The 14,106-nt window shown below is 40.1% G+C and overlaps 1 protein-coding gene across 1 annotated transcript; it reads right to left on the bottom strand.

Annotated features, from left to right (window-relative positions):
- Nucleotides 1–301: 301 nt before the first annotated feature.
- Nucleotides 302–12,161, bottom strand: LOC137256442 (solute carrier family 28 member 3-like). Its single transcript, XM_067794284.1, has 11 exons — nucleotides 12,105–12,161; nucleotides 10,187–10,602; nucleotides 9,724–9,862; nucleotides 8,683–8,874; nucleotides 7,347–7,508; nucleotides 6,847–6,972; nucleotides 4,863–4,993; nucleotides 4,265–4,433; nucleotides 3,463–3,720; nucleotides 1,560–1,740; nucleotides 302–330 (listed from the first exon to the last, which is right to left on the bottom strand). Exons 1-11 carry the CDS (start codon nucleotides 12,159–12,161, stop codon nucleotides 302–304), a joined length of 1,860 nt encoding a protein of 619 aa, XP_067650385.1.
- Between the last annotated feature and the right edge of the window lie 1,945 nt (nucleotides 12,162–14,106).

The following is a 14,106-nucleotide window of genomic DNA, read 5'->3' as shown; positions in this document are numbered from 1 at the left end:
ATCAACTATAAACCACAGGTGCTCATAACAAATTCTCTATTTGTCGCCGGTCACGGTACTTTAGGATCATTCATAAATATTCTCCTGTTGTGCTAACCATGTCTGTTTGTTCAAGGCATGGCCATACTTGCTTCCATACTCCTTCAATACATGAAAGTTGAATGTACAATAAGTGCCTGCATCTCCCTGGTATCATTATTAACACTCTACGAACAATCCAGTGTGAAAGGAGCGTAGGCGTAGAAAACATTGTATATATAAACATATTGACCGTTGGGTCGTGTAATACGCCAAGGGGAGTTCAGACTATCGATTCATCATACAGCATTCCTGCAACAAGAGTTGTAAAAGTGAATTATACGATGATTAAGTTGAGGAAGGCTAGAAAGTTGGCTACAGAAGGTGTAATGTGGTCTCATGGGTCATCCACAGGGAGTGGAGATGAGAGATGTGGCAATGGCCAACACTTTCTGGACAGAGGACTCCAGGACTCGCTGTGCTGCTGTAGAAATTCGAGGTCTTCAACTGGACCAGTAAAATGAGAGAAATGTGAAGAGCTGGATGATGTAAGTTGGAGAGGTTTCTCTAAGCGCTCCTAGCGGTTGTGAGTCTGACATAAATTAAGGACTTATGTATGGTTGTGATTGCGCAACGATAGGTACGTGAGACAAGCTCAGATCAAGGAAACAGTGCGAAGGGAACATACTTGAAGCAACGAGAAATTCTGATACCTAAGTGAGTGGGTGACCGAGTTTAGCTTTACGCCGCACTCAGCAATATTCCAGCTATATGGCGGCGGTCTGTAAATAATCGAGTCTGGATCAGAGAATCCAGTGATCACCAGCATATGCCTCGATATACACAAATGGGAACCGATGACATGTTTCAACCAAGTCAGCGAGCCTGACCACCCAATCCCGTTACGACAAATATAGTCGCCTTCTAGGACAAGCATGAGTTGTTGAAGGCCTATCGTATCCCGGACCTTCACGGGTGTCTGATACCAAACAATCTATGTCGAAACGTCGTCTTTCACAGAACAATGCAGGTGTACATTCATAAAGTTTTCATCATATTTCAATGAGAAATCAATGGAAGTAACTGATACATAATGGAGGTAACGAAGAAATGCTCGTAACAGCGATGTTTTGAAAGAAATGTGAATCAAAAAAATATTCGAAGCCACCAGAAATTAATCGGAGCAAACAAAAATGCTTGCGGCAACGAGAAAATACTTGAAGCAGTGAGAACATACTCGTAATTTAAAGTTTTGGATAAAAATATTTTAAATTATGAGAAAATACTCAAAGTAAGGACAAAATTATAGAAATAAGAGAAAATGCTAGTATTATATCAATATTAAATAGAAAAAAAAGTATTATATGTTATAAAGTGACAGCATTAGTCTTTCGTAGATGTTAGCTCTTCGACCGGTCTTTCAGTTATGGAAAAAACAAATACCTAGTGTTACCTAGTGGAAGGGAAGCATGTTGTTGACAGGATGGCGAGTTTTGGATAGTATTACACCATGTCGCGATGTCATGGTCATGTAAACGTACCTGCAATACACGCTGTCATGTAGCACGCCAGTTGTCCGGATATGTTAGCACGTGTGATGTATTTGGTGATGGTTCCCTTCCTTTCGGGGATCAATGTAAAGAACACTCCCAGGGTCAACCCAATCGCCGCTAGATGGTTTTGGCCGCAGAATGCGTAAGTCCCTATCACTTCAGAACGTTTCTGGGAACGAGAATGTCGACGATGATCAACCAGACTGCATGTTTCATCCTAGTCTCTTTAGGTCTGTGAATGACCCTGTGTGTTTAACGCCTTAGCAATGAATATATTAGTAACTGTTATATCACGGTTTGTTATAGTGGAGAGGAGATCGTAGCAAGATATTAAAGGTTTACGGCTTTGGTTAAACCCGTTACCACGGGTATAGAGCTGGAAACCAAAGGATCCAAGTCCAGGTGAATGCATGATTCGAATCTAGGATCATATGGTGATATGTATTGCTGATCTATACTACAAACAAAAACACCCTCAATAACACCCTAAAATCTGATAGTAATATATCATATGGTGATATGTATTGCTGATCTATACTACAAACGAAAACACCCTAAATAACACCCTAAAATCTGATAGTAATATATCATATGGTGATATGTATTGCTGATCTATACTACAAACAAAAACACCCTAAATAACACCCTAAAATCTGATAGTAATATATCATATGGTGATATGTATTGCTGATCTATACTACAAACAAAAACACCCTCAATAACACCCTACAATCTGATAGTAATATATCATATGGTGATATGTATTGCTGATCTATACTACAAACGAAAACACCCTAAATAACACCCTAAAATCTGATAGTAATATATCATATGGTGATATGTATTGCTGATCTATACTACAAACAAAAACACCCTAAATAACACCCTAAAATCTGATAGTAATATATCATATGGTGATATGTATTGCTGATCTATACTACAAACGAAAACACCCTAAATAACACCCTAAAATCTGATAGTAATATATAAACGTGGTATGCCATAAATGAAACTTGGGGCGTCTTCATGGGATGTCTGTCTTCCACAGGTACTACGCTGTTGTGTCTGTGCGTTTGCATCAAGCATCGTTGGTCTGGTATGTTCCAGCACCCTTGTTTTAGACTTATTATCCCCTGCACCGCGTTTTGCGGGGGTATTATAACGCACCCCGTCTGTCCGTACACATTTAACTTTTCCGGAGCAGAACTCCGTTCAATATTTCACCAAAATGTGACACATAGAGTGGTCTAGTGGTATACTGGTGCCTTTTGATAGTGTAGGAATTCTGAATAAACCATTTTTGGCGGTTCCATGGCAACACGTTTGACTTCGCCTGACATTGGAGGTAATGCGGGGGTATTGATGGCTGTGTCTCCTTGTGTGATAATGTTTCATTTCACTCAAACTCAACGAATATTGATTCAGTTCCTCCCCTGCATGTTTTGATATGTCGTTTAAAGTACCCATTAAGTACACAGAACGTTTCAGTTATCTTAGAGTATCAATGACCTCACAGCGTTTAATCATAAGTTTATATATGACTATCAAATTTTATGGTGTCCCTATACGTTTGTATGTAGTATATTTCGGTGGGTAGATTAGCCAGTTTGTTTCATGCCTCTACCATTTGACTACAGTTGGGCATTATACGTATCAGAATAAATACATACACCACAGATGAACACTTGTGATGAGCAATCATTGCAACTGTAATTGAATCCAGTACCTCAACGTCAAATTCATTGTCTGAAACTGTCAGTTATATGATTTCATAACGACACGCGAATCTTGAAATTGGCAGTACTTGTTAACGTCAAAACGACCACAATTATCAACACAAAACAAAGGGATTCTGATGAATTATGCTTGTTACATTCACTCACTCACTCACCGTCAGGATCCCCCCAGAAAGCGTCCTGTTGGTGAGGTCCAGCACGATGTCTCTGTTCTCCCAGTGCCAAGTCCCGTTAGTTGATGCTACGTACTGTTCCAACGCCTCACGATTCTTAATCAGAATCCCAAGCAGCTGATAACCGTAAAGTGAGTTTACAAATGTCTTAATGCCAAACAACCCGCCTATCCTCAAGAAATCAGAGCTCGAAAAGCCCATAATGTAAACGATGGGATAGAAACCGTAGGAACACAGGAACTGAAACCAAAAGAAAATACCATTTTACATGGACATGATAATACTGGGACAAAGAACAAAATGGCTACTTCTAGACAGGTGATATCCCCACGTCTCTAGAATAGTGCTCTGTCTTCATCTGATTCTCGATTATGCTTATCATAATCGATCATTATACCATTCACAACAGACCCGTGAAAGTCCCGGGGTAGAACAGACCTTCAGCAACCCATGCTTGCCATAAAAGGCGACTCAGCTTGTCGTAAGAGCCGACTAACGGGATTGGGTGGTCAGACTCGCTGACTTGGTTGACACATGTAATCGGTTTCCAATTGCGCAGATCGATGCTCATGTTGTTGATCACTGAATTGTCTGGTCCAGACTCGATTATTTACAGACCGCCGCCATATAGCTGGAATATTGCTGAGTGCGGCGCAAAAGTAAACTCACTCACTCACCCATTCACAACACATGGTAATGGATATGAATATAAAAGATAATATATATATATAATATATATAATTTATATGCCACTCAAAGAACAGGGGTACTTGTTACATATTACCTCGAACGACAATCCAGCTACACCCACTCTTTCCCCGAACCAAAGCAGCGTGGAGTCAACGAAGTCAACGAAGGCCATAAAAATCATCTGGGTGACCATGACACTTGTGACGATCGGTACAGCGTCTTTAGCACCTTCTGACACGGCTTCGAGAAGGCTGTTGAACTTACTGTGTAGCATAATGTTATGAGGCGGCAATGTTTCATCTGAGGATGAAGACGTTTATGGATAGAGAACTTCTTTCTTGCATCCACTGCAAGGAAGAAGTTGTCTATCCATGAAAGTAATCCTAAGTTCATCCCCAGCATACTAACTTCTGAAATGACACTTAAAGAAGAAATGTTTCACCTGCTATACATTGTATGTGTAGAGGCAGTAAAGGGTAGAGATTTGCTGAATTTTGACCTGGGTTATAACGTTTTAGGCATCTCTATCGCCATCAAAGTTGTGAAGAATGATATGGACATTTCCAGCGATTTATTTTTGTGTAAGAAAGGGGAGACAGATATTTACTCTTATCTCACAGCTTTTAAAAAAACCGTATTGAGACCACCATTATGAATGAATACATATATGAAGAATGTAGTTTGTGACTGACGGAACGGGGATGTTGTAGGCGTCATGTGGCTGGATCCTAGTCGGCTGTGTCTCTGGGGCAATCAGCTTTGATATAGCTAGGGCTGCAGGGGCGGACATGACGCTGGCTGCTAGCAGGTGATTGGCTGGAGCCTCGTAATAACAAAAAGACATAGTCATCAATATCCCCCGTGATGGCAAAATATTCTTCAAGAATATGTCAAATGGTGACGACAAGTCTTATGCTGTTCATCACATTCTTCACATCTAACGAAAGCATACCTATGTAAACTATTATTATACCAAGATGCGTGTATGAAGAACAGAAGCTGTATGAATGCTTCCATGGTTTGATGTACTTCAGTAACTAATCTCCATTGAGTGGCACTGATGATTTGTGTCATTTCTTGAATACCCGTAAACTAGAAGGAGAATATCGAAACACCAATTTCAATCAAGGTAAGAGTTGTTGCCATGGAAATGCAAAAATGTAATTACACATGTAATTGAGAAATGTGGATCTACCAAAAAGAACCAGTTCACCACCAGACTTATCCATATGCCACGTTTGGTGAAGAAACAGTGAAGGGTTTTCAAGTTCTACCCCGGACAAAAGCACCAACACCAACACTAATTTCAGCCGAAGTCAAACGTGTTGGCATGGAAGCGCAAAATATATTTTTTAATTAAAAAATCCAAAACTATCAAAGGGCAACGATTTAGCGCGGGACCTCTCTACCCAGCGAACACACAACGTTTGTACACCGATTTCTAAAGGTTTCTGTGAAAATGTTTCATGAGTACGTTCCATGTTGTGAACATTTTGTCAAATGAAATAGTATGTCATGTGTTTCATTTCTATCACTGATTTCTTTATGTACCTTTTACAATACATGAACCATTTTATTGTAAATATGATTTCCCGTTCACTCTGTGAGTCCACGTTTAGCTTTCAATGTGTGGACATCTTCTTATCGCTTGCGTAAGAGGCGAGTAACTGGATTGGGTGGTCAGGCTCGCTGACTTGGTTGACACATGTCATCGGTTCCCATTTGCGCAGATCGATGTTCATGTTGTTGATCACTGGATTGTCTGGTCCAGAATCGATTATTTACAGACCACGGCCATATAGCTGGAATATTGCTGAGTGCGACGTAAAAGTAAACTCACTCACTCACTCATTCTTATCCCTTGTATCGGTCTCCGCTCTCAGGGCATTTCCCAGATGCTGTGTCATGTCACAGCACGAAATCTTTACATGGCAGGCGGGAAGTTTCACCACACTGATAGATTTAGAAGACTGTCCATTTTACTTTTGTGTCCGGAAAGGAATAATACCCTTACGTTTCGGTGGACAATAACGTCACTACATGAACTGTTCAGTCTGTAATGCCAACACTAATGCCTGAAAGTTCATTCTTCTTAGAACATGGCACGAGCGTACATTATTGAACGGTAAATATATAAATACATCATTATATGTAATGGCACCATTGTAGATGTATCTCTGGATGATGGTATTACGTATCTTATTTTCACGTCAATTTCTGAATGATCTTTTTGTGGTGATCTTACACGGGTGTTTGTCGGGTATGCAATTACCTTGTTAATAAACGTCTAGGTATAAGTGTACAGTTACACAACTCCACGTCCATCATGTGAAAAAACAACTATACAAAATAGTCTAAAATAGAAGAAAATGTTTGCAGTGGTGTATCGCTCTGGGCACAGAGATCAGGTCACAAATCAGTTGACGTTAAGCAATAATGAGTTCTGAGAGTCTTGGGACAGGTGACCAGGTTTGTTAACCTGACTCCTGAGAATTTCTAGGCTCCACAACGAAGCACATTTGATTCATGTGGTTTCACCTTAGGTAAGTGAGTTTGTTCAAAATTGCCCGTTAACGCAGCAACGCCATCGACATCCACCTTTTTGGGTACAGAGGAAATGTTACTAATATGAGTCACTGAAGAAAAGTGTGCAATGATTCTAATCCTGGTACCTACCCCAAACGATGTCAGCATCCCGAATATCGTCCCTGTAATGCTGGCGAAACCAGCGGCCATGACAGTGTGTAACTCGGACGGTGTGAGATGAGGTAGGAACGGTTTGATGGCGAGTGGTGATTCTGCCTGGCAATGAACTAGCATTAAAATATCGCCCGTCAAAACAACATATTTTACTTGTAAATATCTTTAATGATGCAAACATAAATGACACGACCAATGATATGTAGACGGAAAAATTGAAATGGATGTCTTGTCACCATTAAAGTATAACCAAAAGTAATACCACAACCAAGATGGCCCATGAAACGTTTGATTATAAGAAACCTGGAGGATAGTACGAAAAACTAGAATTCAGACCCAGAACTATTGTATTATTGGAGACAACCCTCTACAAAAAACATAGAATAGATCGCCAACAACCGACGGTAGACCATCGCATCAGGGGCCATGAGGGAGTATTTATGTCTTTCATAAATAAGTACACAATTTCATCGTACTGGCCCAAACACAACATTGATTGCTGTGTTGACGGATTCCACGGGGCTGGTACCCAGACAGAAAGACAGCAACCATCCAAAATTGGCCACGAATCCCTGGAGAACCCCGTAGTAGTACAAGACGTTGATAGTCGAGGAGAACATCAGGACAAATGGCATCACCTGAGAACACAAGAAGCTGATCCGGACGTACGTACACATATATCCACACATATATGCTGTCAGGTGCAAAGTCAGACAGTCACAAACTCACAGGCGCACGTGGGGAAACACAAAGTGACGTACACATTCAGACACAAAGATAAGGATACAGAGAAATTTATAGACATAATATGCTTACAAACAGGCACACTGACACACATAGACAGGCAAGCAAACGCAAACGCACGCACGCACACACGCGTACAGACGCACAGACATACAATCGGACATAAAAAGACACACATAGACAAACACAATCAGTCAGATTTCAAATACAGACACACGCACCCACCCTGCTTTTACAATAAATCTCTCAATGCACGCAGGTCTGTCCAAACAGACATCAAGACAGCATCGGTAATTCTGCCTTGTTTATACACAAGACAGTGTAATATTGTAGCAAGGAGCAGCAAATGACATATCCTATTTGGTACATGGGTGTTTTCTTTAAAACATATCCTTCACATTAAATCTTTGAAGGGCATTTAGAAGTGGAAAGCATAAGAAAAGCCATATTTATCGATGTCAACTTCTTTATTGTGGAAAACATGACGTTTCGGAGTGTATGCTTGGTCCTTCATCAGTAGTTGAGAACATGATTAAGGAGCACGCATACTCTCCTGAACGTCGTGTTTTCCACAATAAAGAAGTTGACATCCATAAACCTGGCTTTTAATCTCATGATTTCATCCTCCCGAATGTAGCTGTAATCTAAGAAGTTCTTGTACCTCTGTCGGGTCCAGTTCCAAGTAATCATGCTGACATAATTATCATGATATTATTTTAGGAGGTCTGTTCATTTGCGTATCGTTTGACTGCACACTTTGGACCAGACAATTAATGGGTGACATGGATCTACGCGATAGTCAGCAAGCATTTGCAAAACGGATCGATTCTAAACCAGGATCTTGACAAACATTATCATAATGACTCTTATATCATTCTTAGTCAAGCAAATGTTGACAGGTTTTAGTGCATTTATGACTCAGACAAACCATTGGGAGAAATGAAAATGAGGAACGATCTTGGCAATCGTTTTACGGCTAGTCAAGGAAACATCCATTTGTACGCCATCTTATTCTGTTAAATATTGAATGGGATATTGGGGACCCTTTCAGTCACGCGATCCACTTACCCGAAATGCAAACTCGTGATCTCGATATTTTTTTCCGAATACAAATTCAGAGCCTTTATCAGTGTGCTCCAAGTATTCTTTTAGTCTTTCTCCGAGCCATTGGAAACTGCGAAACCCGAAACTGGTTCTGAGTATCAGCAACGCAAACAGAAACTGGGTCCCGATACCCCAAAATACTGCGTGCCAGTTGACCTGAAATTGTAATGTAAAACCATGCGCCACAGATATAGCCTCAAAGCTGTTCATTATTATTCATACAGACGAGCCATTCCGTGTAAAATGCTTTGATCTGACCAGACAGTAAGAACATAATAGTGATATGTAAGTGGTTCAAACTGCGTCCGTTTTCAGTATGTCCTACTTAAGTTTATCACATATGGATAGTTTCATACCAAGTTAGCATTTCTCTGATTCTGTTCTTTTATATATTCAGCAAATTGCATTAAGGATTTCACCAGTTCTGATTTCCCCAACATGTTATTAGTCACTAGTATTTATTGTACACAGACCTGAGACTGAAATGATCGGTTGATTAGCTTACAGTTTTAAACAGAATCGAAGAATATCAGTATGCAGTGATATGGGTGAATTTAGTTTATGTCGCTATATGCACTATTTCCACAATATCACGAGTGAGGACACCAGAAATGGACTTCTGGATTTGTACCCATCTGGGTAATCAACCCGGGTATTCGGTGTCTCCAGGGGTTCAGCATGATAAATGGATAATATTCTTGTGTGTGATCAACAATTTGTTGTAACTTGTATCGTTTGTGTAATATCTTTCTAACCTTACCACAGTCTGATAGACGTTAACAATTCAAGTTACAGTCAATCTTTGATTAAGGTTTGAGGACGATAAAGACTGTCTGGTGTCAGTACTTTATGTTTACTCCTTTTCCTTTTTGGAGAACCACAAAGGCGAACCAAACCAGAGACACAATGTTCTCCGAGACGTTAACACTGATAAATTAAACAAAAAATCAGGTTGACAAGGACTGTCTAATGTGGGTTTGTCACCATCTTGTTTCAACTCCTTACCCTTTCTGGATGTTCGGATATCAGGAATCCTATAAGAATGAAGAAAGTCATTCCAGCGAGAGAGAGAAAGTTCTCCGCTTTGGTCACATTCAATCCCAGGTAGATCGCCATGAAGAGAACCATCCCTATATACAGCAACCTGCAAACACAAGGTGGCCACCCATCGGACCTGATGTCGGACAGCATCGTACCAACACTGAGCCGTTTGTATTTGCTTACATGTATGAGAAAATAAGGCAATGCCATCATTATGAAGCTCTACAAAAACTCTTGGTTACGGATGCTGGCCGTTATCGTTCAAGTCTGATAAAAATGTTAACCAGCAGGTGAAGTCCAACTCCATAAGTAATATATTGCCCCAAACATTTATTGTCGTATGTGAGTTTGGTTGTATTGTTTAACACCGCACTCCGTAATAACCCAGCTATATCTCTGCTACAGTAGGTCTTGTATATTTGCTCACCATCTGATTGTTCTCCTTATCGATGGTGGACCCTTTATCTTGGTGGCCCATGGGGACAAAATTTCATGAACACGAGTTGACAGCTTGATCTTGGCATAGACCAGGGCGACAAAACCGGTCCCAAGCAATAGCCTCAAAGAGCCTTCATCCCCGAAAGAAAATCTGATGCTGAAGCCGACATATACAGCGTAGGCAGTCAACGTCATCAGTGAGCATATGGCCACAATCACGTTCTTGTTGTGAATTATCTTCTTGCAAAGAGACGCTCTTGCCAAACCAAACGCCGCTCCACATCGTAGATAATGTTCGCTAGTGTCGAAAACGTCGTCAGGAGTGTGTGATATAAACATGTCTGCACCTTCCTGGCCATTTTCATGTTCTACTCTTGGGCACATTCCCTCCGGAAACAGTGCCTTCTGAAAACAGACAGATCAGCAGCAGGTTCATGACTATGACTACTACGACATGTCATCATCGCTGTTGTATGTCGAAGGGCCACGGGCATTTCCCGAGGGAAGAGGGCTTACGAAAACGCTATAACACCAATCCTCGGTTATGGTTGAAAATGTAAACACGAGGGCGAGGATTTTCATATTTAATATTCAATAGTTACATTTTTAGCCAATACAGAGGGATCGTGTAAAATCTGTCATATATATCGAAGGAACAGACAAATTTATCAAAATCATATAATGATAGATAAATTAGATAATCAGGTAATGAAGCTACATAACAGCAACCGAAGCGGTAGTGAAATCTATGTAATGACAGTAGGCCTAACTATTAATAGATAATTTAACGCCAGTATTTTCGTCGACTTAGTAGAGGTGACGTGGAGCATCCGATTCATGATCTGACAGAAGCGGTTCGATTCCAGATAGGAACTGTACTTCCAATTTGATGACATGTATCAATTGATTTCAAACACTTGAATGTTGATGTTGAAAGAATTCATTTCGAGAAAATCTACTTTCGGAATATTGTATAGAATGTTCCAGGGATATTGTATACAACCCTGAAAGGACGTTTACCTCAGGAAAAATAACCTCCAAAACGAAGCAAATTTGACATCTGAGGTTTATATTTTCCAGTAATATCCACACACCCCGTTATGTCCAACTTATAAATCTACCTAATATGTACTTCAGATATAATTTCAATATTCGGCCTTACTGTTGAAATCAGCTGGGATGAGACTAGCAGCAGAGGCCTCGCCTTGCACGCGCAATGCACGTGCCCTGCATGTTCTAACAGTACTATGGACGTGTGCTAACTGTACCGTGCACTGCCCGTCTTGCTTGGAACACACCTCTCATACCGACAATCAGTCTCATTTTTCACAGTGATCCTTCGTAGGCCAGAGGATAAAACTGCCACGCTAGTAAGTGAAGCGTTGTAGGTTTGAAACCGGCTGTCGGCACTACATGTTGGAAATTGCCAATCATGTGATATTGTACTATCGCATTCAGTGATGACAAGAAGAACTAGTATCAGTCTTCAAAACAAGTAATAATTCAAAGTCAACGGCTATTCCTCAGAACATCTTCGGCAGAGGGACAGTATAGAGGAACATCTCGGGATAGAGGGGCCTATATTATGATAACGCAGGGGGCTCCGGAACATTATAACAAGATAATTGCCCGCGACCCAGGGACATTATTTAGATCATTGCTCGAGGAAACGAGATTGTACCAGATTTGAGGAAAATTACGAGAAAAGCGTCCTCTAAGAACAATAGACTGACGTCACCAGAAGTGTATAGGTATACCTCACTGATAGACAGAGACGGAAACTGGGTGTCACAAAAATATCCATGGACTGAGAGACAGATCCTTGATATCAGTTATGATATCATAACAGGTGTTTCTTGACAATGATATAAATTCCTTGATGGAAAGAAATGTTGAAAGCAACTTACCTCTGGAATTTCTCGTTTGACGAGGACGATTGTCTCCACACGTTGTTGCCCAGCCATGACTCCGACAGTACAGTACAGGGACAATCACCTCAGGATTGTTTTATATGTGCATGCGTAAGTAAATAGGTTCTTGCGAAACCGCACCTGCCTGATATTTCAACAGGTGTGTGTTTCAAAGTGTAAAAACATACGCAATGTTTGTTTTATTAACCGATCTAAACACATTGATTGGACGTGATATAGATATCGGAATGTGTATAAACTTTAACTCGTACTAGGTGATAGTTTCCGTACATTAATGGTACTAAGTGATAGTTTCCGTATATTAATGCAGAATAGTATAAATGTGAGATACCAGTTGCAGTCTTTAGTATTGTGTTCGCTCCTGTTCTATTGTACTCTGATATAATGAACAGGTGTTTATTCAGCATTGTAATAGAAACTGACAGTAGAAACTGGAAACATTAAGTTATTCATTTGCGTATCCTCTTTGTTCTCAATTCAAATATGCTCACAGGTGTGTCAGGCCTCATTTATGAGGGTTCCATTCTCAAATATATTTTAATTTTGACTGTTTTACTTATAGTCTTATGATTCCCTCCCACAATAGACCGATCTGGCGTGATATACTTGAAATATGTGATACCTCACAAACTCGTGGATCTAGGAGTGTACTAGCTAGCGTTGTGATCTACATTCAGTTGCTGGCGATCTATAGCACGTTTTTTTCGATACGTTCAGCCTATTATCTGTATCTTCAAATGCTATCAACTGGTTGTAACTTATGACTGTGATGACGTAATTATTCTACAGTCCATCGATGATAGCTTTGTATTCCTTATGATTCAAATTGACGATATGGTTACACTATTGCCGATGTGACGCTACTTTTAACCCACTCACTCTAAGAGTGTAATAGCAAATGATGACTTTATAATTTCAATGCACCATTTTATAGTTGCAAATCAATACACGTCGAAAACCCTTGCTCACTTACGTATGTTCCTATGTAAATCAAACTTTCTATTAAACAGAAGAAAAATAGACTCGAAACTGAGTATAAAAAGTCTACGCACTGAAAAAGGTACAGGGTTACATCATAACGCGAAATTGTATCACGTTTGTCTGTGGTTTCCCTCTAAAACAGCATATCTATGTCAACAATCGCTTCATCCAGTTTCGTTCGAACCATTAGTAATGTGTGTGCAATCAGTCGTTTCAGCTTGTGATGGAAACACAGTGTAGTTTCATAACAAAACGCCATATTATATGTTTGTCATTTGAAAGGTGTCCACATGGACACACGTACTGATATTGACATTCAAGTTTTTCAAAAGGGACGTTGAGTACATCTTTTCCTAAACGAAGTATATATGACAGTCTGTAGTGAAACATGATTCTGGTGAATATCATACCAAATATACAACTATTGTACTATGACTTTGTGCAGAACTTTGTTCGATGGTCCGATGTGAAAATAAAGTAAACCGTTCACTAATATGTGTTTAATGTGTTTTTTCCATTGTCGAGAGCACTGTTATCACATTTTCATATTAAACCGATGTAATACATACCTTACAACCATCTGGGTGCGGTTTAGCACTGCACACCGACACATTACAGCTATATGTTGGTGGTCTGTAAATAATCCTCTATCGTCCTCCAGGAAAATAACACCTACAGACACAGAGTTACCACTGAGGGAGCAAACAAGTGCATGTCTGTGGGACATGTTTCAACTTTATTGCAATAAACACTGTTTCCACATACTTAACATTTCTCGACCTCTAAAATGTTTCTGCATTTTGGACATGGTGGTATGCTTGTGTATGTGTGAGCGAAATCCATGAGATTTACACGAAGATACACGTACATCAGGTTCTCATTAGTTCATTAGCAATTGAAGTGACGATATGGGTGTGAGACCTTGGAAGCCCGTCAAAAAAGAGAGCTTTGAACTGCCACCCATCGATCACCTTACATACAGATCCCATGTTTCTAA

The sequence above is a fragment of the Haliotis asinina genome, chromosome 11 (genome assembly GCF_037392515.1).
Source record: "Haliotis asinina isolate JCU_RB_2024 chromosome 11, JCU_Hal_asi_v2, whole genome shotgun sequence".
Classification (NCBI taxonomy): domain Eukaryota; kingdom Metazoa; phylum Mollusca; class Gastropoda; order Lepetellida; family Haliotidae; genus Haliotis; species Haliotis asinina.
This window is presented reverse-complemented; position numbering and strand designations above follow the sequence as displayed.

What these genes read in the sequence shown, in the direction of transcription:
- LOC137256442 (XM_067794284.1), bottom strand. Translation starts at nt 12,161, where the DNA reads ATGGCTGGGCAACAACGTGTGGAGACAATCGTCCTCGTCAAACGAGAA. An exon ending in ATCACGAGTTTGCATTTCGG is followed by an intron (nt 7,509 to 8,682) that starts GTAAGTGGATCG and finishes TTGTGTTCTCAG; the next exon opens with GTGATGCCATTTGTCCTGAT. An exon ending in GCCTACAACATCCCCGTTCC is followed by an intron (nt 4,434 to 4,862) that starts GTCAGTCACAAA and finishes TATGCTACACAG; the next exon opens with TAAGTTCAACAGCCTTCTCG.